The sequence below is a fragment of the Pithys albifrons genome, chromosome 7 (genome assembly GCF_047495875.1).
Source record: "Pithys albifrons albifrons isolate INPA30051 chromosome 7, PitAlb_v1, whole genome shotgun sequence".
Taxonomy (NCBI): domain Eukaryota; kingdom Metazoa; phylum Chordata; class Aves; order Passeriformes; family Thamnophilidae; genus Pithys; species Pithys albifrons.
This window is the reverse complement of record NC_092464.1, coordinates 57735447-57758557: the sequence shown is the minus strand read 5'-3', so window position 1 is coordinate 57758557 and position 23111 is coordinate 57735447. Positions and strand designations below refer to the sequence as shown.

The window sequence follows — 23111 nt, the reverse complement described above, 5'->3', positions numbered from 1 at the left end:
CTCTCCGTGCTCAGCTCGGGGCCTGGGGCAGGAAGGAACAAGGACACTCAGGGCATTTGCCTCTGGCCCACAGGGAAGGCCAAGGACATCCCCCCAAACCCGGTCCCAGCAGGATGGCGTCAGCAGCGGGGTTGTCCTGCAGCCGGGGCCATGCTGGGCTGGAAGATGCAGCACAAGAGAGGGGCAAAGGGGCACTGATTTCCTCCTCACCTGCCTGGGGGGCCCGGGGCATCTTCCTCTTCCTCGCAGCCTCCTCCTCCATCCTGACAAGCTTTGGGAAGGAGAAATCCTGGTTTGGGGAAAAACAAGGTGTGAGTGCCTTGGGTTGGGGGTTCCTCCTCCCAAAGACCATCTCTAGAACTTAACAAGCTTCTTGTGTCCATAAAAATCTCCAAAATTCCAAGATTCAGCCAAGAAAATACTGAAAGGAACTCCTCCTCTCTGACCTCTCCATTTTGGGGTTCTGGGGGTACCCCCTGTCCTGGCTGCTTGGGGTCTCCTGTCTGTTCAGTGTCCTCCCTCTCCAGGCTGCCGGGGCTCCAGAAACCCCTGCCCGGCCATTCTCAGGTTTCCTGTCCCCACACCTCTTAATTCTGACTCCAGGAACACCCTGACCCCCCTATCCCACCCATCCCACACTCCCTTTTCCTTTAACCTGCCATCCCCTGGACCCACCAACTACCTCTCCCCACCCCAGTCCTGCCTGTCCTTCACCTTGGCACCCTCCTGATCGCCCACTCCCAGGCACTGGGATCCCCCTGCACCCCCTTATCCTGCACCAATATTCCCCTGCATACCCTTGCCTGGCCATTCCACCTCTTCCAGCTCCCACACCTCCTGTTTTGTTTTGTTTTTTTTCACTCTGGGTCCCCTGGAACCCCCACTCCTGAATTTCCCAGACCACAGACTCCCCCTTTTTGGAACACTGGGGGTCCACTTGAATCAGTTTCTCTGGATACTCTGGATCTCTCTACTCCATGATTCCCCTTTCCCTGACCCCTGGACCCCCCTTTCCTGGGCACAGAATCCCCTGGACCCCCCATTTCCCTTCTCCAAGCTGCTATATCCCCCCTTCCTTGGACCTGTGGACCCCTGAAAACCCCCTTCCCCAGCTCTGTGTCCCCCCTGCACAACAAAAGATTCAGCCCCAAAAAAGCCTCCCAGAAGTTCCTGCTCTCTGATCTCTCCACTTTGGGCTCTGGGGGGTCTCCCCTAATGGGCTTGCTGGGGGTCCTACAGGTATTGGGGGTCCCCCCTCTCCAGGCTCCCTGTTTTAGTGTCCCAGGGGGGTCTCTGAGCACCCCGAGCAGAGACTCAGGGCAGAAGCCGCCCCTGGGACCCTCGGCATTCCTTGGAGGGGTTTGGAGGGCCCTGGAGTTGTTTTGGGAGGTCTGGGAGGGAGCTTTGGGGGGATCCTGGGATAGTTGGGGTAGGTCTAGAAGCTGTTTGGGGAACCTGGTGTGGTTTGGAGGGACTAGGAGAAAGAATAGGGGGGGTCCTGAAGAGGTTTAGGAGGGTCTGGGTGGGGGTCTGGGAGGAGGTTGAGAGAATTTGGGCAGGTCTGGGTGCCCTAGAAGGGGGTTTGGTGAGTCCTGCGGTGGTTTGAGGGGTCTGGGAGCTGAATTTAGGTGAGTATGGGGGCATTTTAGGGGTCCTGGGCAGTTTAGACGGTCTGGGAGAGGTTTGGGGGGTCTGCGAGGGGTTTAGGAGATCTCTGGGGTGTTTGGGGCCGCCCGGGGTGTTTCAGGGGCTCCGCAGAGTTCAGGACCGGATTTGGGGCATCCTGGGGCTCCGGGGCAGTTTGGGGGTCCCAGGCGGTGGGTTAGGGAGGTCTCAGGGGTATTTTCGGGGGGGATTTGGGGCGTTCTGAGGCACATCCCGGGGTGGGGGGAGGGGCTTACCCGGCTCCTTCACCGTCACGGCCAACACGGCCCCGGGGGGGTCCCGGGGGGTCTGTGGTGGGTGGGTGGGTCCTGAGGGACCCCCAAAACTCGCCCCAAGTCCCCGAATGCCCCCGAAATGCTCCCAAATTTTCAGAAATTACCCCAAACTCGCCGCCATTGCTCAACTCTCCAGCAGTGCCGTCCAGTCCCGCCCTCCGTCTCCGCCGCCTCTGATTGGGATGCACCGGGCGGTGACGGGACATGGAGTCCAGCACTACATCTCCCGTCATGCACCGGCCCGTCCTGGCCAATCACAGGCGGGACTACAACTCCCCCCTCCCCCCGCGTCCAATCGGGTCGGTCCCACCCCCATTGCAGCCCCCCAAGTGTCCCCCGGACCCCAAACTGCCCCAAAAGGGCCCCAGGACCCCCAAGTGCTCCCCCAATACCCACTCAGGACACCCAGATCACCTCTCCGGACCCCCAAGTGACACCCAAGTTCATCTAGGACTTATAAGTGACCCCTAAAATCCTCTTTGGACCCCCAGATTCTGTCCCTGGACACTCGAGTGACCCCCAGGGGTCCCCTTGGACACCCAAGTTCTTTCCCAGTGCCCCATAAATGCCCCTCACACCCCAATGGGACCCCCAAGTGTCCCCCAAGTTCCTTCCAGACCCCCAAATCCACCCCAACCTCCCCAAAGCCCCTCAGCCCCCCCTTCCCATGGGCCCTTCCCGGGATTTGGGGCTCCAAAGGGACACTTGGGGGTCGGGAGGGATTTGGGGGCACTTGGGGGGCTGGTGAGTTGGGGAAGGGATTTTGTGTGGAATTGAGGGAATTTAGAGTGGAATTCAGTGGATTTGAGGTGAAATTAGGAGAGGTTGGGTGGAATTAAGGGAATTTGGGATGGAACTAAATAATCCTTATGTGAAATTAAGGGGATTTCTGTGGAACCTTCAGGATTTGGGATGAATTACTTGGGATTGTAAGAGGGATCAAGGTATTTTTGAGTGGAGGTCAGAGATTTGGGGTGGAATTAGGGATATGTTGGGTTGAAATAAGGAAATTTTTCATGTAGTTAAGAAGATTTGAGGTGGAAATAAAGAGAATTGAGAAATTTTAGGTGAAATTAAAGTAATTTCTGGTGAAATATAAGGGATTTGGGAGGTTATAGATGGAATTAAGGGAACTCTGGGAAAAAATAATGGAGATCTTCAGGAAAATTAAGTGGATTTGGGGGTAAATGAGAGGAGTTTTATGTGGAATTAATAGAATTTTGTGTGGAAGACACGGGAGATCTGGGGCAAAATCAGCAGGACTTTGATGGGTTTATAGAGATATGAGTTGGAATTAAAGCAACTTGGAGCAGAACCATTGTGGTATGAGGTAAAAATCAGGGTAACTTTCGGCGGAATCAAAGGAATTTTGAGGGTAATTATGGGATTTTGAGTGGAATCCTGGGGATTTGGGGTAAAATTGGGGGGATTTGAGGTGAAAGTCCAAGGAGTGTGTTTGTTTTCAATAATGAAACTTATGAATTTCAGATTGCTGCAAAAATAGAGGAAAAATCCCTCTTGCCTGTGTTCAGCCAGTTCTCAGAGCAAAGCAGGTCCCAGCTGACTGATGAGGGACATGATGGGGCTGGGGAGGTGTGGAGCAAGGTTGTCCACACTGTCAGACCTCAAGGGATCGCTCTCCAATTAGTCCAAACCTTTTCAGGAGGGAACCTTGGTCAACATCAATCAGAGAATGCTGCAATCACCTCTTCTCTAAAAAGAAAAGTAATTATCCATATCATTTAAAATAGAAATGCACATTTGTTAGAAGGTCTTTGAAATCTTTCTTCAAAACTGTATTAGGGAAATTACTTAATTAACTCTCCTTGATTAGAGGGCAAACTCAGAAAGAGCCATGATCTGTTAGGTCTTGCTTTATCTTAACAAGCCCCGTGGTGCATTTGGTGCTGAGCCCTTGAACCTCAGGTCCTGAGAGGAGATTGCACAAACCTTTCCACGAGTCAGAGTCAGAAGAAAATCACAAAGTATCTCAAAGCACTAATGGGTCCCACTGAGGGCCATTCCCAATACAGGCTCTTCACTGACTGGTAGGAGGAGATAATTGGAAGCTTTGCTTGAACAAACCTCTCAAAGACTCAGTTTCAAAAGGAAAGGGAAAGTATCTTAATAAATATTGAGTCCCTTGAAGCATTAACAAGCCTCACCTTGGGCTGTTACTGACAAAGCCCATGAAGGGACTAATTAAAGCAGATCATTGCAGGCCGTGATTTCACAAACCTCTCATAGACTGGGTGTCAAAAAGAAGCACCTCAATAAGCTTTGAGTACCCTGAAGCATTAACAAGCCCCACTGAGTGTTGATACTGACTAAGAATCTCAAGGGTCTCGTTACAGCTGATAATTGGAGGCCTTAATTGAACAAACCTCTCACAGACTCCAAACCAAAAGCAAAACTCAAAGTACTTTCAAAAACCTGCAGTCCCGTGGAGCTTTAAGGAGCCCACCAAGGGCCACTCCTGAAGAATCCACCCCAGGGATTTGTCCCAGCAGACCCTTGGAGGCCACGACTGCAGGGAGGCAAAGGCTCTGGGCAGCAGCTCAGGTGCTGAGCAAAGCCTGGCTTGGCTGGAGGCAGCAGAAAGGCCCAGCCCTGACCCCCAGCCCGGGGAAGGCACATCCTGTCCCTCACACCTTGCTCAGGACTCTGCTGGGGGCACTGGCATGGGGGGTGATGCTGAGGGCAGGACAAGGGGTGACAGTGCCCAGCCTTCCTGGGGCTGTGCCAGGAGGCCACGAGGCCCCAGAGCCTCAGCACAGCAGGTCTGCTCACAGCCCTTGGTGTCACAGATGATGCTGTGCCTGAGGGGACAAGGACTTGGGATCTCTTGAAATTCTGACCCAGTCTCTTAATGTCCCTCTGGGAAGGAACAAACCACCTCGCAGAGCTGGTGACAAACCAGTGCTGGGAATGGTCATTGGGAGGGGTTGGTCTCTGATGAGTGTCCTGGGGCACCTTGAGCAGAGTGTCCAGAAAACAAGGCCAGTCTGGGCCAGACACAATGAGGGGCTTTTCCCACTTGTCCCCTCCTAAACTCACCTCAGTCTCTAACACACACAACTCCTGGCATCCCCCTGCCACTCCAGAGATCCAGAGGGTTCTGCACTCCTGTGCCCTGATGCCATCAGTGTGCACTGGGCACCAGTGTCTACTAAAGGTTTACACCTCTGTGGTTCTGCTGTGCTAGGCCATCGGATCCACACAGTGCAGTGTGCCTGGTCAGCCCTTTCCTCCTCCTGGCCAAAGGCAGGAACCCTCTATTCCTGTTCCTGGCCAGAGTGTTCACTGTCTGACCTCTGTGATGCCAGACCAGAATTCCCATCACCAGGATCAAAGGAGGTGATTTTAGTCCTTTGATGCCTGGGAGATTTCTGATTGTCTTCTTGTGTCCCTGCAGCAACTCCATGGACATCCTTCTTGGCTGACCCCTTCTCCACACTCCCTTCCCTATCAATTCACGTCCATGGGCTCCCAGCTCAAAGGTGGGTTCACCATCCCACTTCCTCCTGTCTCCCTCTGGTCAAGCAGAAAGAACCAGAGATCACCACATGGCCTGCGCTTGGGGCAGGAGAGGACTGATCTCCTGGACTGCCCCTGAGATCTGAGCTGCTGGGCTGTGGGGGTGAGGAAGTGCCCAGAGTTTCTCCTACATTTCAGAGACAGGAGTATGCCACCTGTAGAGCTCGTGTATGTTTTTGAAGGGAACACAGTGCTGTCAGGTGGTTGAAATGTGATGCAGGGGCACTTTGAACCACCTTCCTCCCCATGCCCATTGGGCAAGGAACATCCTCTGGATCTTTAGGGCTCTTATCACTTCTTAGATTACTACAGGTGATTCCCAGCACTGCTAATTCTCTCAAACAGTGGATACCTTTGTCTGCAGTGCTCCACTTCCCTGAAGAGTTCACAAGATATCCCTTAAATGGATCTCTTGCCCTCACTCTTGAGAAGAGCCATCTCCAGAGACTGCAAATGTCTCCTTTTCCATCTCCTCTTTCAATTTTCCCATCTCTAGCAAGGGATCCCAATTTTTGGGCTACATGCTCACTATCAGCCCTGGTATCCCAGCGCCAAAGCAGCCAGGAAGGGATCCACTCACCTGGCTGGCAGCTGGAATCTTTTCACAAGTCTCCAAGTTCTGATGAGTTCAGCAGTTGGGTAACTTTGCTTTGCTCTTTGATTTGTCTCACTCCTTGACATTTCTTTGCAGTAGAACTGGCTTCTTGATCTTCCCCCTCCTCTCCTGATTCTCCTTCTTCTTGTGATTCTCCTTCTTCTTCTTCTTCCTCCCTTACTAATCGATGACTCAGACCTGTCACTCACCTTACCCATCTTTTTCTTTTCACTTCTGGGGCAATTACTGTAGTTGTGATTTGAGTCTGTGTTTCAGCCACAGTGTCCTCCAATGCAGTTTGGGTCCCTGCCTCCCCTACAGTCCTCTGAGGGTACTCAACTGTGGCTCTACAGGCACAGGCCAGGCCCCAGGACAGGGGGAGAAGCTGCTGGTTTTCACTGGGGCAGGCAGGGCACCTTCCATTAGGTGACAGGTCAGTTGGCCAGGGTTGATTATCTGTTGAGGTGTGAAGTCCCAGGTGATGGGAGGCGATAATTGCCCCAGGAACCTGCCCAAGTCCTCCCACACCACCTGCCACTCAGGAACTGGATGACTCAGGACACATTACAATATAATATCACCTAAAGTTTGTTTTCTCTTACACCAGGATGACACACCAGAATCCACAAACCCCACAGTGTGCCAACAGTATTAGTTAATATTATTACCAGTATCAAACAGCTCACATAAGGATGAGCAAAGACCATGGGAGACTTCATTATAAAGCCATTCACATCAATCTCAGGCAGGCAGGGAGGGGGAATTCCTCCATCATCCCCAGAAGATGCTTCCCCCAGCAGGACAAGGCCATCAGTGTAAGGGCAAAGCACAGAGCCCTTGTTTATGTTGGTGTGTTCCCAAACTCAGCACAATAAAGAGATGAGCAGCCCAGCTGGCAAACTCTGTGTCCAGTGACAAAAACACTGTGGTGGGTTGACTGATGCAGGGCTGTGAGGGCTGCTGTGGGGAAATGACCTCCAGCTCAGCCAGACCCAACACACATGGGGGTCTGAAATATCTCAGGGTTTGTTTGGTTCCATGAGGCCCTGCAGTGTCACATTGTCCCCTTCATTCCATGAGGTTCTACACTGCCCCAGGGTTCCTTTTGTTCCATGAGTTCCAGGGTGGCCGTGGGTTCCTATCGTTCTATGAGCCCTGGCAGTGCCCTCTCTCGTAATGTTTTGCACTGTCCCAGAGTTGCTTTGGTTCCATGAGGTTCTGCACTTCCCCAGGGTTCCTTTGGTTCCATGAGGTTCCTCAGTGTCCCACAGTTCCTTCACTTCCGTGAGACCCTTCAGTGTCAAAATGGTCTCCTAGTTCTGTGAGGTTCAGCAGTCTCAGAATGGCCCCTTCCTTCTATGACGTTTCAAAACGTCTCAACGTTCCTCTGGTTCCAGGAGGACCAATGGCCCTTTGTTTCCATGAGGTTTCACAGTGTCCCAGGCTTCTTTTGATTCACTGAGGCCCTACAGTGTCACAATGAGCCCTTCATTCCATGAGGATCCAAAGTGTGACCAAAATTCCTTTGTTTCCATGAGGCCCTGCAGTGTCACAATGACTCCTTTGGTTCCATGAGGTTCTGTGGTGTCATAATGGGCCTTTGGTTCCAGGAGGTTCTGTGGTGTCACAATGTCCCTTTGGTACCAGGAGGTTCTGTGGTGTCACAATGTCCCCTTTGGTTCCAGGAGGTTCCACACCGTCCTTGCTGGAACACACCTGGTTGGATGTTGCCCCACCTGCAGAGCTGCCTCCAGCTCTGGGGTCCCAGCACAGCAAGGACATGGAGCTGTTGGAGCGAGTCCAGAGGAGCCCACCAAGATGATCAGAGGGATGGAGCAGCTGTGCCATGAGGGAAGGCTGAGAGAATTGGGGATATTCAGCCTGGAGAAAAGAAGGCCTTGGGGTGACCTAATTGTGGCCTTCCAGGACCTGAAGAGCCAAAAAGAAAGATGGAGAGAGAGTATTTACAAGGGCCTGGAGTGGCAGGGCAAGGGGGAATAGTTTTACACTAATAGAAAGAGGGTTAGATGAGATACCAGGAAGAAACTCTTCATGCTGCTGGTGGCACAGGTTGCTCAGTGAAGTTCTGGCTGCCCCAACCCTGGAAGTTGTTCAAGGCAGGGTTGAATGAGAAAAGTAGTCCAGTGGAATGTGTCCAAACTCAGTTGTCCTCAGGTGATGGGAGTCTGAGTGAAGCCCCCATAATCCAGGAGTATATGCTCAGTCACAGTGAGACTCCAGAAGTCCCTGTGCCCACATGAGATGCACCTGAGGGCACTGAGGCAGCTGGAGAAAGACCTGGCCAAGCCACTTTCACTCATGGCCCAGCAGTCCTGGTGAACTGGAGAAGTCCCAGCTGACTGGAAATCAGCAATTGTGGTGCCCATCCACAAGAAGGGTTGCAAGGAGGATCTGAAAAACTCCAGGCCTGTCAGCCTGACCTTGGTGCCAGGGAAGTCAATTCATGAGATCATCCTGAGTGCCATCACACAGCACAAACAGGACAACCAGGGGATCAGGCCCAACTAGTGTGGGTTTGAGAAAAGCAGATCCTGTCTGACCAACCTGATCTCTTTCTATGACAAAATGACCCACTCAGGAGATGAGGGAAAGGCTGTGGATGTTTCTCTCTGGAATTCAGTCAAGCCTTTGGCACCACCTCCCACAGCATCTCCTGCAGAAACTGGCTGCTCATGGCTGGGATGAGGGAACTGTTTGCTGGGTGAGAAACTGTCTGATGGCCCAGAGACTGATGGGGAATGGAACTAAATCCAGGTGGGGCTGGTCACTAGTGGGGTTCGTCAAGGCTCAGTGTTGGGGTTGGTCCTGGACAAAGGGATGGAGTGCACCTTCAGTAAATTTGTGGACAACACCAAGGTGGGTGTGATTGTGGGTCTGCTGGAGGGCAGGAAGGCTCTGCAGAGGAATCTGGACAAGCTGGATCAATAAGGTCAAGGGTCACGTCCTGCCCTTGAGTCCCAAGAACCCCATGGGATGCTCCAGGCTGGGGCAAAGTGCCCTGAGACCTGCTCAGGGACTGCTGCTTGAGAGTAGCTGGATGTGACCCTAAGTGTGCCCATGTGGACAAGAAGGCCAAAGTCATCCTGGCCAGTGTCAGGAATAATGTGACCAGTAGGACCAGGACAGGGATTGTCCCTCTGCACTGGGCACTGGAGAGGCCCCACCTTCAGTGCTATGTCCACTTCTGGGCACCTCACTGAAAAAAGGACATTGAGGGGCTGGAGCATGTCCAGAGAAGGGATCCGAGCTGGGGAAGGGTCTGGAAAACATGTTGGATGAGGAACTGGAGTTTTTCAGTCTGGAGAAGAGGAGGCTCAGGGAGGACCTTGTTGCTCCTCTACAAACACCCAAAAGGAGGTCTTAGTGAGGGGATTCTCCCTCTCTTCTGCCAAGCCCATAGGGACAGAAAGTGAGGAAAGAGACTTGAATTGCATAGGTCAAGATTCAGATTAGATATTAAATAATACTTTTATTCACTGAAAGTGTGCTTAGGCAATGAAATAAGTAGCCCAGGGTGGTGGTGGTATCTCCAAGTGCTCAGGTGGTGTTTGGATGTGGCACCTGGGAATACAATTTAGGTTTGTTTATGCGGGTGCTGAATGACAGTTGGACTAGAAGATCTTGAAGGTTTCTCCCAACCTTGATGATCCTGTGATTCTCTGACCTGTCATCACTGCCTAAATGTTTCTGCTCCAAAAAAACCCTGGGGATGTTTTCTCAGTTGTGTCCCTCAGTGGGACCCATTAGCACTACAAGAAAGTTCACAGTTTGAATCTCACTTTAACTTTCCTCAGGGTCTGATGTTCAGGGACTCAGCATCAAACCCCCCAGAGGGCCATTAAATGCCCTGGGCTGTTGCTGTGCTGCTGAGCTGGGCCGGGCTCCTGGCACACAGGGAGCTCCTGGCAAGCGGGCAGCGCTGCAGAGAGACAGCTCTGCCCAGGAGCAGCTCCTGTGCACAGCCCAGCAGGGCTCAGGGCACTGCCAGGGCAGCTCAGGGACACCAGCAGGGCACAGACAGAGCTTAAATGGGCTAGCATTGGGAGGATGACTCAGAGCTCATGGAGGAGAAATCTTTGCAGTGCTGGACACGGTGAGTCTGTGGGTGCAGGGCAATGCAGGGGCAGCTCCTGGAGGCATCTCCTAAAGCTGGCACAGCCCCAGCTGATGGGATGTGGGAGGAGGGGGTTGTTGGGGGGCACTTTGGAATAGCTGTGGAGCCGGGGTTGCAGCCAGGGGTGCCCAGGGCTGTGGGGCTGAGCAGGGTCCTGCAGCCCAGGGTGCTGTGCTGGGGCAGGGACTCTGCTGCCTGCCAGGGTCAGCTTTCAGCCAGCCTGGGGAGCTGCTCACAGGGCTGGGGAGAAGGGCTGTGGGGAAGGAGCCATGGCTGAGAGCTGGGTCCTTATGTGAATAAGGTTCTCTGTGGTTTGAAGGTGCTCAGAGCTGGACAGCAGTGCAGGAGATTTCACAGGATATTTTTCAAGAAGCACAGACAGGCAGGGGCTGCTTCAAAGGGAATTATCCTGTTCTTACTTTTTTTTTCTGTGGGCTATCTGGCCCATAAAAAGTAGAAATTAATTTCTCATTTCAGGACGTGGCACTTCCATTTCAAATCGTTTACACCTACTGATGAATAAACCTGGGAGGATTAGAAATCTGCCAGGTACACACATCATCAGTGCTGCTTTTCCATTCTCCTCAGGGTTGCTTTGACATTGCCAGCAGATCCTGCACAGGCAGAGCTGTCCCTGGGCAGTGCCCTGTGCTGGGAGGGCTCTGCAGGGCACAGCTGAGCACCCAGGGCTGGGATGGGCTCTGGGAGCACTGCCAGGGAAGCAGCTGCTGGCAGGGACAGCTCCAGGCAGTAGGGCCCTGGACAGGGAAGTGAGAGGGAATTGCTGCTGAAATGCTGTGGCAGGGGGGCTAGAGCAGCTCTGGGCCATCCCTGCTCTGCAGATTTCTGCCCAGAACAAGCCCCTGATCTCATCCACCACCCAGCAGAGGCCTTCCCTTTGGCCATCTGATTGTCTCTGTAGGGTCTCCATAGGAGTGTGGAGGAATTTCTCTATTTTCCCCTTCCTCTTCATGCTGCCTTTTCTCCCAGCTCAGGTGGGAGTTCTGGACAATGGGTCTCCTGGACTCTCCAGTCAGGATGTAACATCTTTAGGACATTCAGTTCTTTCCCTGGATGATCCTGCTGTCCTGCAGGATGCCTTCCTGAGGGGCAGAGCTGTGCCATTGCAGCTCTGTGTTCCCCACAGCCCCCCAGCACTGAGGCCATGGCAGTGGGGCTGCAAGGTGTGTGCAGGCAGCTGCAATGAGCCCTCTGTGCCCCTGCTGGGAGGGGAGAGCTGAGATATCTCTCTTCTGTAGGATGAGACAGGATGAGGAGTTTGAAGATGTGCACTTGGATAATGAAGTCACCAGCTCTCAGCAGTGTCCAGTTTCTCCTCAGGGGACCCCCTGGGTGCCTTTGCCCTGCAGATCAGAGAGGTGACAGCCTTGGGCAGATGAGAGCAGGGCTGATGGATCTTGCCAAACATTGCAGGAATGGATGATCTCTTTGCCTCACAGGACACACAGGTTGTCTCTTAGAAGTATAAATACCAAGGATTCCTGCCTCAAAAATTTCAGTACTTGTGTTGGAGAAAATAGAAGCAAACAAACAAAACTTTGCCCCCACAGCTCTGCTCTGCATTGGGGTGAAATGGGAGTGACAATGTTGAGAAGCTTTTTAGTACCATGGATGGCTTAAAACTAACATCAGTCTCAGTTCCTATTTATCTTTTGTTGTAGGACAGAACTGAGTATACCAGAACATCAGCAGAGCTCCTTTTTCCCTGGAGCTTTCTGAGCCAGGCCTCAACAGAAGTCCTCAAATGGACCAGCTAAAGGGTTTTTGTGAAAAAGAAGAGGTGATCTGAGGGTGTTACATAAGGACTGGAAGAGTTTTTTTCTGAAACATATACTGTCACTTGTTACTATATTTTTCTTCTTGCACAGGTGCTATACCCAAGGGGAAGCTCATGTTCAACAGCAGCTCCATCAGCCAGTTCCTCCTCCTGCCATTGGCAGACACGCGGCAGCTGCAGCTCCTGCACTTGTGGCTCTTCCTGGGCATCTCCCTGGCTGCCCTCCTGGGCAACGGCCTCATCATCAGCGCCGTAGCCTGCGACCACCACCTGCACAACCCCATGCACTTCTTCCTGCTCAACCTGTCCCTCACAGACCTGGGCTGCATCTGCACCACTGTCCCCAAAGCCATGCACAACTCCCTCTGGGACACCACAACCATCTCCTACATGGGATGTGCTGCACAGCTCTTTTTCTTTTTGTTCTTCATTGTCACAGAGATTTCCCTCCTCACCATCATGTGCTACGACCGCTATGTTGCCATCTGCAAACCCCTGCACTACGGGACCCTCCTGGACAGCAGAGCTTGTGCCCACATGGCAGCAGCTGCCTGGGCCAGTTGCTTTCTCAATGCTCTGCTGCACACAGTCAATACATTTTCCCTGCCCCTGTGCCAGGGTAATGCCGTGGGCCAATTCTTCTGTGATCTGCCTCAGATCCTCAAGCTCTCCTGCTCACAGTACTACCGCAGAGAACTTGGACTCATTGTGGTTAGTATCTCTTTAGTGTTTGGTTGTTTCATTTTCATGGTTTTCTCCTATGTGCAGATCTTCAGGGCTGTGCTGAGGATCCCCTCTGAGCAGGGACGGCACAAAGCCTTTTCCATGTGCCTCCCTCACCTGGCCGTGGTCTCTCTGTTTGTCAGCACTGGCATATTTTCCTACCTGAAGCCTCCCTCCATGTCCTCCCCATCCCTGGATCTGACATTGTCAGTTCTGTACTCGGTGGTGCCTCCAGCAGTGAACCCCCTCATCTACAGCCTGAGGAACCAGGAGCTCAAGGATGCTGTGAGGAAAATGATGACTGGATGCTTTTCAGCAACAATAACCTGTCTGTTTTCTGATCTATAGAGTTCATAGTGTAACTCATTAGAAGCCCAGCATGCCTTCTCATGTTTTTGTGATGGTCAATTGGCTCTTCTTGTCAGGATGTTGTGCACAATAAATTTTTTTATTAATTTCTTTTGTCATTCTTTGTTTTCCTGTGTGACCCAGAATCTCTGTAAATGAGGAATTGTGCTCTCCTTATATTCAAAGAAAATAAATTATCCTGAACTGTTCTTGTTCATCTGTGATCCTATCTGTGGGACCCTCATAAAGCTGCAGGGCAATTTCATATGTGCAGAGGAGAAGGGGAAAGAGTCCAGCACAGCAGCACTGCTGGGGACCAGCAGGACTTTTTAGAGTTGCTCCCTTTCCACTTCCACACTCTCCTTCTAAGACCCCATGTTGGTGTAAGATCTGAGTGCTCTGCCAGTTTGGTCGGGCTGTTTCTGTGTGGTGATGCCCAAAGGGGCACAAAGAAACTGCTTAGAGACAGAGCTTTAATCTTTAAGCAGCAAGGTATTTATTGAAGCAACGTTGGGGAACCGTCCGATTCTCGTCGGACAACAGAGTTCCGAAGTCAGCAGTGTGAAGCCAGAGTATTTATACAGTTTCTGTGAGAGATTATATCATTTTTACATGCATATTCATGTTATTGCAACACTTGGTTATAATATATAGAGCAGGCGGAGTCCAGGCGGAGTCAGGGGTGGAGTCGTCGTTTTGAGGAATATTATAGTGGGAGTTCCTGTTACCTCATCTGGTAGGGGTCTCATTTCACCTCCTCATCCTCGGTGAACTTTTTAACTTCTACTGAATTTTGCTGATTTTAATATAGATCGTGCCAAAATGCTGTGTTTGAAATTTCTTGTCTCTTCCTGCAGGTCACCGTGTCCTGTGCTCGGGCTGTGCTTCTCCCTTATATGTTATTGCCTGCATATTTCGTATTGGTTTGGACGGACCTCAAGACCACCTTTGGATAGCTCCCAAACCTGGGGCTGTGGGGAGCAAGGGGAAGGGCTGCAGGAATGGCTGGTCAGGCCAGCACAGACGTGTTCCCCTGGGGAAAGGCTCTGTGGGGAGATGGGATGTGCCAGGAGAAGAGCAGGACAGCCTGTGGGTGCCCATGAGGGTGGAAAGAGAAACACTTTGCTGAGGGTCCCAGCTTTGGGAAGGCTGCCCTGTCCCTTGAGCTGCCTGAGGAGCTGTTGGGTCAATTCTCTCACTCTCCCCTGGGGAGCAAGTTTGGCTCTGGGGGCTGTGAAAGGCCTGGGGTGGGGAATTAAAGTAAACAATAAATAAACCACAGAGGAACTGGATCATTGTGATCAAGTGAATGCCCATTTATTACACACTACACACTGTTTATATAGAGCTAAAACTTCGTGCTATTGGCTACATTGAACCTCACACCATATAACTGCAAATCCCAATTGGTTATAACCCATATCTCACAAGTCCAATGTTTATATTGTCTCATCCTCCATGTTTTCAGGTGCACCTCCAGAATCCTGTGTGAAAGTCGAGACGGTCCCATCAGAAAGCTCTGGGGAGTTGCCAACTCCTCCAAGCAGCTGTGACTGTTTATTCTTAGCTGCCTTCAGTCTCACAGGGTTGATGCAGGCTGGATCGTTCATGAGCCCATTTTCTGAAAGAAACCCCTCAACATATCCCCTCTCTTTATTTTGAGTGATCCAGGCCTGCTCCACAGACTTGTGAACTGTATTAACAACACATTGCAATATACAAGGCAAGAAAACCAAAGCAGCTACAAAAAATACAATTGTTTGGCCCTCTTTCAAAAAATCAAATGACCAACCATTAAATCCCAACTTTGTCAACCAATCATCAAAAGCAGATGTTGTTACAGTCAGCTTTTTCATTCTGTCCTTCAACTGCCTCAAATGTGCATAAATGGACACAGAATGGTCTGATAAATTCATGCAGTACATCTATGAAATTCCTCAAAACTAAGGCCTTGAGGTAAAAGCTGTGCTGAAAGCAAAGACAATCCAAAGCAACTCTATTTTGCAGTAATGCATGACTAATACTGTCTGCATCAGTGGCAAGACAAGGCATCTACATTCTACAGGTAGTTCTTTGGTCCTTAAGGATGCATTGATCAGTCATTGCAGACATCACAGGAGACACACACAGACACACACACGGAGACACACACACGGAGACACACACACGGAGACACACACACTGTGCTGGTTTAAAGGCGAACCAGCAGGGGAAATAAACTCACCATGAGAGAGATTAGAAGTCAGACCTAAAATTTAATAATAATATTACAATAAAAACACTGACAGAAAAGGGAAATTGCTTTCAACTCACAAAAACCCAGCAGTATAACCCAGTGTCCTGGGGCGCAAACCGAAAAGGGGTTTGTTTGCTCTTGTGCTGAGGCCCCAGTGGCTCCCCCAAATCCAGAGCGAAAGGAAATGAAAAATCTGTTGGTGCAGGCGAGGGCTGTGGTCTGGGCGAGAGCGGTGATCTCCTCCTGTTTGAGGTCCTGCTGCTCCTCTGGATCTGACCGTTAAGTCACCAAAGTCTTCTTACCCACCACTTATGTACCCCCAGGGAGCACCCAGTCCCTCCCCCTGGGTGGGGACTCACACAATGGGTGATTAACTCTGGGAGCCAGGGGTTATTGAACTGTTGATGGCCCATTAGCAGCTCTGCCCCCCTCAGGCTGGGTGTGAAGTGATAATGACTCCCTGGGCAGCTGTTGCTAATGGCCCATTGACCTTGGGGAATGAATAGAGGGGGTAGAATACACAGCTTTGATCACCCCCACACAGGGTTAGCTGGTCCCTCCTGCTGAACTAGGACACACACACACAGACACACAGACACACACACACACACACGCACACACACACACACACACACACACAGACACACAGACACACAAACACACACACAGACACACACACACACACACAGACACACAGACACACACACACAAACACACAGACACAAGCACACACACACACAGACACACACAGACACACACAGACACACACACACAGACACACAGACACACACACACACACAGACACACAGACACACACACACAGCCTCCCAGGGGAAAGAACAAAGCAGAACAGAGTCAAGAGAGCAATTTTTGGCAACTTGCGGCCTTTTAGCAGGCTGAGGAGAAAATGTGGAGCTTGAAGACAGAATGTGACACAGCCCACGTGCTGCGAGATGGCCAACAGCTGCATTCAGGGTTATATTGTCCCTTGCAAGTACAGATTTGTGTCTCATATCCCGTTTTTTGATGTCTGTCTTTCTATTGCCAACTCTGGAAGCCCCTGCACGGCTGTAGGGGGCTTGGGGGGCAAAAATCGGTGTTCCCAAGGCTACGAGAAACAGCAATGGCAAGCGGGAGGTGGGGAGGAAGCTACATTCCCAAGGCAGCAGGAGGCGAAGCCATGGCATGGCTGGAGCAGGCGGCGAGCCGGTGGAGAGTGGGAGTGGGGAAGCGGCGGCGTTGGCCAGGGCTGGGGGGAGGAGGCGGTGGCTCTGACAGAGAACGGAGCCGGACCTGCGGTGTGCCCGGGGCGAGCAGAGAACGGTGCTGGGGGAGACGAGACCTCACAGCTGTGCAAGCCCTTGAGACAAAACCTTTCCAGGGCACACAGAGATGGCAGAGCCAAGGGTGAGCTGGGAAAACAAAGCAAGTCCTGGTTCTCTGGTTCTCTCTGGTTCTCCTCTTGTGCTACAGGAGGTCTGTGCACCACTGGATTGGTCTCCAGAGGGAAGGTTCCAAACCTTGGGAATGGTTCAATGGGTCCCTCTTCAATGCCCTGTACATTCCATCTTCTCCTGGAGAGCAAAATGTTGAGCTGGGCTGGGGCTGAGTGCAGGAAGGCACAGGTAGGTCCAGATCTAAGGAGGTGGGAACTGCTTTTCCTGGTTGTGCCAAAGCCCTGGGACACAGCCCATGGATTTGTGGGATGCAGGTGCTGGTGGGGGTTGAGGCCATGCCGGGATGAAGCCCATGGGAATATCCCCTCCTTTGAGGGGTGGGAGGCAGTTTGGGCTCTGCCTGGGGGAGGTTTGCTGGGGAGGGTGGTCCCTGCTCCTGCAGCACTCCCTGGGATTGGGAATCCTTCCCTGAGCTCTGGCTGTGTTCTGGGTGCAGGTTTGGCATCCAGGGCAATGGCCAATGTGCCTACACCAACTCCCATGGGATCAGCAGAGACTGGTGCTCCCAGAGGAAATTCTCCATCTGCAGCCACCCCTAGAGGAGCCCCAGTGGGGTTTGGAAGGATCCAGGAACCCAGAATTCCACCTGAAACTTCCCTCTTGACAAAGATCCACCACCAGCTGCCCTTAATCTCACACAACTCTGAGTCTCCCTCTGGTTTATATTTAACTTTTAATTTGGAGCACTGGAAACTCCTCCTGGCGACAACACAGAGGGAATCCTGGGTATTTGCAAGCACCATCAGGGTGGAGAGAGGGACCTGCAGCTGCTCAGCCCCCAAACCCACATCAATCAGCCCCTGCTGGCAGCTCTCCCCTCCTGCCCCTCAGGGATTGACACTGCCCAGGAGCTGCTCCCTGCTGGAAATTCAGGGGGAATCTGCTCCAGTCCCTGCCTGGAGCTGGGCTCTCATGGATTTGGGGAATTTTACCATGGACTCAAGGGGGGTTTATCCCTTTTGGATGCCTCACCTTGTCCCTGCAGCAGCCACACCACGATGCCCACCAGGACCAGTGTCCCAACCCCTCCAGCTCCCAGCAGAGCCCAGAACCAGTGAGGACCTGCAATGGGACCATACTGGGAGCGAGGGAGGAAGCAGCTCTTCTTCCTCTGTGCTCCCTGCTCTGCTTTTAATGCTCTGCCTCAGCTGAAGGTCCCCCACATCCCTCTGCTCAGTGAGGAAACCTCACAAGGCTCTCTGGGAGCCCAGAAATTCCACAAGGTGCCTCTTTGTTCACTTGTCCCAGCAAAGCTGCAGAGCCTCAGAGCTCAGTCCCTCCCTCTCCTGCCCTGAGTTGCACCCAGAGGTGTCCTGGGGATGGAGAGACCCCCAAGCCAAGCCCTGGGGATGTTTGGAGTGATCCCAGAGGGGGCTGCAGGGCCCCCCAGCCCTGCTGAGCAGGTGAAGCCCTGCACGGGGTCCGTGGGCACTGGCTGTATTTTCCATCCTTCCGAAGGAAATGGGGTGAGAAGAACAAAACCTGCTGGTGCCAACACTGTGCCCCAGGCTGGGGGTGGGCAGCAAACCCTCTGGAGGGCAAAGCATTGGGGTTTGGCCACCAGCAGCTCAGGAAAAGGCACAGAAGGTCCTTTTCTTGCCCAGCATTTCCTGCAGGGAAGGGATCCAGCCCCATCAGGGACATTGGCCCCTCCAAACCCGCCCCCCCCAAGCAGAGCCCCCCTGGGATGGGGCAGAGGGGCCAAGGGACGTCACTCACCGGGGCCCCTCCGGGGCACAGCAGGGCTGGCACAGATGGGGGTTAGTGCCCTGTCCCTGCCCCCGGGACATTGGGATCCGGGATAACGGGGGGTTTGGCCTCTCTGGAGCAGGAGCAGAGCCCGGCAGGGGAGTGGGCTCGTGTCCCTCCAGGCTCTGAGTCGCTGTCCATGTGTCACCGCGGCCGCAGGAGCCACAAAGAGCCACTGCCGAGGGTGAAGCTGCTCCGGGGGGTGTGAAGGGGCTGTGGGGGGAGAGAGGAAGGAGCTGAAAGGGCTCCTGGAGGTACATCCCCCACCTCCTCCTCCTCCTCTTCTTCCTCCTCCCTTTCAGTGACATGGAGTAATATAGACATTATGATGTAAATATATTACATATTATTCTATAATTATTATACTTACTGAAATATTGTTATTTTATTAGAATATTACTAAAATACTATTTTAAATATAGTTTAATTCTAATTATTTGATTATATTTTCATTGCATAATTTGCTTTATTTATTTATATATTTTAATATATATAAAATAAAATTCTAGTTTTGCTAATACTTTAATTCGAAGTATTTGATTATCTTTTCAGTATGTGATTTTTTATTAGTTATTTATTTATTTTCCTAGTTATTTATATATTTTTATACCTTTTATATATTTATATATTTTATTTAATTAATTTCTTTATTTTAATAATTCATTTTTATTCACAGATAAATTCAATCTATAATTTCTTTAGTTGTGACTTATTAAATGTATTCTTAATTAAATTATGCATTTTTAAATTTTTGTTGATTAATTATTATCCCACTGTGCCCTGTGCCCCCCATACACCAAATAACCAACCCCACTGTACCCTGTGCCCCCAGCCCTTGGTCTGCAGAGCGTTGCCAGAGGAACAGGAAACCTTTGCACAGACCCCAAAAACTCAGGGAGAGGGATCAGGGCACAAAATGGGTCTGAAATGAAGCAAAGCTGCTTTTTATCCCAACAGGCCTGGGACAGTCCCACCTCGGGGTGCTGGGTGTGTTGTTCACCCGTCTCCACTCCTGCCCTACCCTCACTCCAACCCACACTGGCTGCAGGTTCCTGCCTGGAACAGCCTTGGGGTTCTCCTGGAAATGGAGGTGACCAGTTGTTCCAAAAATCTCTCTGGGGAGAGTTTGATGGGATGCAAAGCCACTGAGGAAATGTGAATCCCAAATCCATGGGACACTTGGACCATTTTATGACCAATTCCCAACCTTGTCCCCTCCTTTTTCTTCACGTTTTTGGGTGGTAATCCCAGTTTAGGGCCAGTCCCAGAACGCCCAGCACCATCTTTTTATAGAGGTAAAAATACTTCTATTTTTTTTCCTCACGTATCCAAAACCTGAAGGAAAAAAAAAAGGGAAAAAAAGAAAAAGTAGGAATTTTCCCAGTTTCTTCCAGTATCAGGAAACGGGATAAAAGAGGATAACCCCAAAATCCCAGTAGGAAAAACTATGCCATTACTTTTATTTTTTAAAAGTTTACTATAATTTCTTTTTATTATGTCTTTATATTTCATTCTAGTTTTTACTTTTCTGATTTTTTCATTTTTTTCCTTTTTTAGTTTGTATTTTCCCCATACTCTCAAGTTTATTCTTATTCTTCTTTCACTCACAGTCACCTTTACACCCTTACAGAAGATGCTGTGCTGACCTGCCCTTCCCACAGCCTTTCTTTGGTGCTGTCAAGCCACGGATTACAAGAAAAACCTCAAAAACTATTTAAAATAAATGAGACTTTGTGGTTAAACCCCGCAGTGGGTGATTTAGTTACAAAACACTTATTTTTGAAGCGTTTACATTAAGGAAATGATCAAAAGGGCTGGAGGGAACCGCGCTGGGTCCTCGTGGCCGCTCTGGGGTCACCTCGGGGACCCTCCGAGCAGAGCGACCCCCTCCTGCACCCCCAAATCCACATTTTTGGATAATCTGCCCTGCCCAGCTGAGGAGAAAAGCTGGAAAAGTTGGGAAAGGGCTGAAAAGCAGATGGAGCTGGAGGGTGGAGCTGCAGGAAAATTCCCCAGGAAAAAACTCCAGTAAGAATAAATCAAAATAATTATTATTTCTTTGAATACTTCTCGGTTTGGTTTTGCAGAACGTCGGGGCCAGGAGGAGCCAGAAGAGGGGTTAGAAAGACAAAATTTAATTGGGGGAGAAATACTTAATATTAAGGAGAAAATTTAATTGACGGGATTTTAATGCGGGAAGATTATTCTGACTGGAGAGGAAATTTAATTGGGGCAGAAAACCTTAATGAGGGGAGAAAACTTTACTTGGAGAGAGAAGATTTTAATTGGGAGAGAAAAGTAAGATTGGGGAGGACTCTTTAATTATGGGGAGAAAGTTTAATTTTCAGTTAGTTGTAATTAGAAAGGAAATTTTATTTCGGGGGGGGGAACTTTATTGGAGGAAAAATGTTTGAGTGAGAAAACGTTAATTATGGAACAAAAAGTTTAATTGGAGGCAGAAAATGAGGAAGTTTGATCATTATAATGAAACTTTAATTTCGGGGCGGGGGGTAAATTTAATCGTTCGGAGGAAACTTCTGTTTATTCTCCCTCGAATCCCGCTCGTAGAGACACAGGAGCCTCTGTGGGAGCCTGTGCGGAGCTGAGACGGCTTTGGGAAGAATTCAGGGGTATACTGGGAGAATTCCGAAGTACTTCGGGAGCTTTCAAATATTTCGGAGCACTCGCAAGTATTTGAGGAGGTTTCTGTTATTTGGTGAGAATTCAGAGATATCGGAGAGGGAGAAATTCAGAGCTATTCTGGGAGGAATTCGGGTGTATTTTGGAGGAATTCTTCAGGGCTCTCGAGACACTTGTGGGTCTCTGTCCGCGCTTCCCTCCCAGCTCGAACCTGCCCAAGTCGATCCAAAGCCGCTGTTGTGCCCCGAATTTGCCGCCAGCGGTTCCCCCGCTGCTCCAATCCCCGCCCGGGCTGTGGCACTGAGATGCGGCTGCTCGGCCGGGCAGGTCACGGGATAAACCGTTTATTGAAAGGGGTTTTAGTACATGGAGGCGATTTCCCGGCGTGTCTCGGCTCGGCGGGGCCCGGGCCGTGCTGGGGGAGCTGGTTGGGAACTGGGGGGCGGCCCCAGCGCGGTGCCCTCGGGCTGAGCGGAGCCGGCTGGGAACAACCCCCCGATGTCCCCCCGGTGCCCTCGGGCTGAGCGGAGCCGGCTGGGAACAACACCCTGATGTCCCCCCGGTGCCCTCGGGCTGAGCGGAGCCGGCTGGGAACAACCCCCCGATGTCCCCCCGGTGCCCTCGGGCTGAGCGGAGCCGGCTGGGCACACCCCGCTCGTTTCCGCCGCTCCAGTCGCTTCCCGGCTCCGGCTCTGCCGCCGTTCGGCCCCGGCCGGTCCCTCGGGGCGGCTCTTTGGGTGTCACGGGCCGGCGGGGACCCCTCGGTGCCGCTCATCACCCCTTCACACACCCCGGGGCCGCCCCGCTGATCGCTCGGGGCAGCTCTTTGAGGTACCGGGCGGCACAAACTCCTTGTCGCAGATGTTTTATTCCTTATATTTTTCGTTATATTTTATTCTGTAGTTACTGCTGTGCGGCTCCTTCAGTGACACGGGGCACTGGAGACTCCCCGGTGCGGTTCTTTTATTGTATTTTATTCTATGTATTGTATTCCGTTCACACTTTCCGTCCCTCGGTGCCGCCCTTCTGTCCCCGCCCAGTGATGCGGCTTTTTCGGGCACACCGAACACCGTCCGACCTCCACGGTGCCATCCCCGCCGCTCCCTCGGGGCAGCTCGTTTTAGATACGGAGCGGAGACCGTTCGGCGCAGGGTTTTATTCGATTTATTTTATTGTCTCTAATCGATTGTATTCACAGCTCGCCTGTCCCGCTGTGCAGCTCCTTCAGTGACACGGGACGGCCGGGACCCCTCCGTGCCGGTCTCCAGCCCCTCACACTCCCCGCTCCCTCGGGGCAGCTCTTTTAGATCCGGGGCGGCGGGGACCCCCCGAGCGCGGCTTTTGATTCTATTGATTTTATTCTCTGTGCTTAATTTCAGTCACTCCTCGCCCTCCCCTCGGTGCAGCCCTTTGACACCACCCGACAGCGGGTCCCTCGGGGCAGCTCTTTCGGTGACTCGGGAAGGCTCTTTGAGTGCATTTTATTCTACTCTCTCTATTTTATTCCATTCCATTTTATTCCCGCACCCCACCCAGGGCGACTATTTCACCGCCGCTCCTCCTCACTCGTCTCGCCGTGCAGTTCTTTCAGTTATCGGGCGGCGGAGACTCCCCCGGTGCGGATCTTTTGTTTTACTATTTCTATCCTCTGCATTTTATTCTCTTCAGACCTCGCCCCCACCTCCGGTGACTCCCGACAGGGCCCGTCCCGCGGGGCGGCTCGTCAGTGCCGGCCGGGCCCCCTCAGTGCCGATCTCTGTTCCATTTCCTTCATTATGTGCTTTGTATTCGCACTTCGCTCGTCCCGCGGGGCGGCTCTTCAGTGCCACGGCCTGGCGGGGCCCCCTCGGAGCGGCTCCCCCAGGGCCCTTCCCCTTGCCCTTCCCCTTCTCGTTCCCGCCGGGATTCCCCGCCCGGCTCCCCCTCCCCGCCCGCCCCTCCCCGTCAGGACCC

The 23111-nt window shown here is 51.8% G+C and overlaps 3 protein-coding genes across 3 annotated transcripts in view; 2 read left to right on the top strand and 1 right to left on the bottom strand.

Moving 5' to 3' along the window:
- Positions 1-23111, bottom strand: part of LOC139673814 (zinc finger protein 850-like) — a 701437-nt gene that overhangs the window by 471307 nt on the left and 207019 nt on the right. The gene's annotated exons all lie outside the window — the stretch shown is intronic.
- Positions 1-23111, top strand: part of LOC139673885 (zinc finger protein ZFP2-like) — an 89168-nt gene that overhangs the window by 39281 nt on the left and 26776 nt on the right. The gene's annotated exons all lie outside the window — the stretch shown is intronic.
- On the top strand, positions 5422-13076 carry LOC139674201 (olfactory receptor 14J1-like). Its single transcript, XM_071560388.1, has 2 exons — positions 5422-5440; positions 12097-13076. The coding sequence occupies exons 1-2, from the start codon at positions 5422-5424 to the stop codon at positions 13074-13076; spliced, it is 999 nt and encodes a 332-aa protein (XP_071416489.1).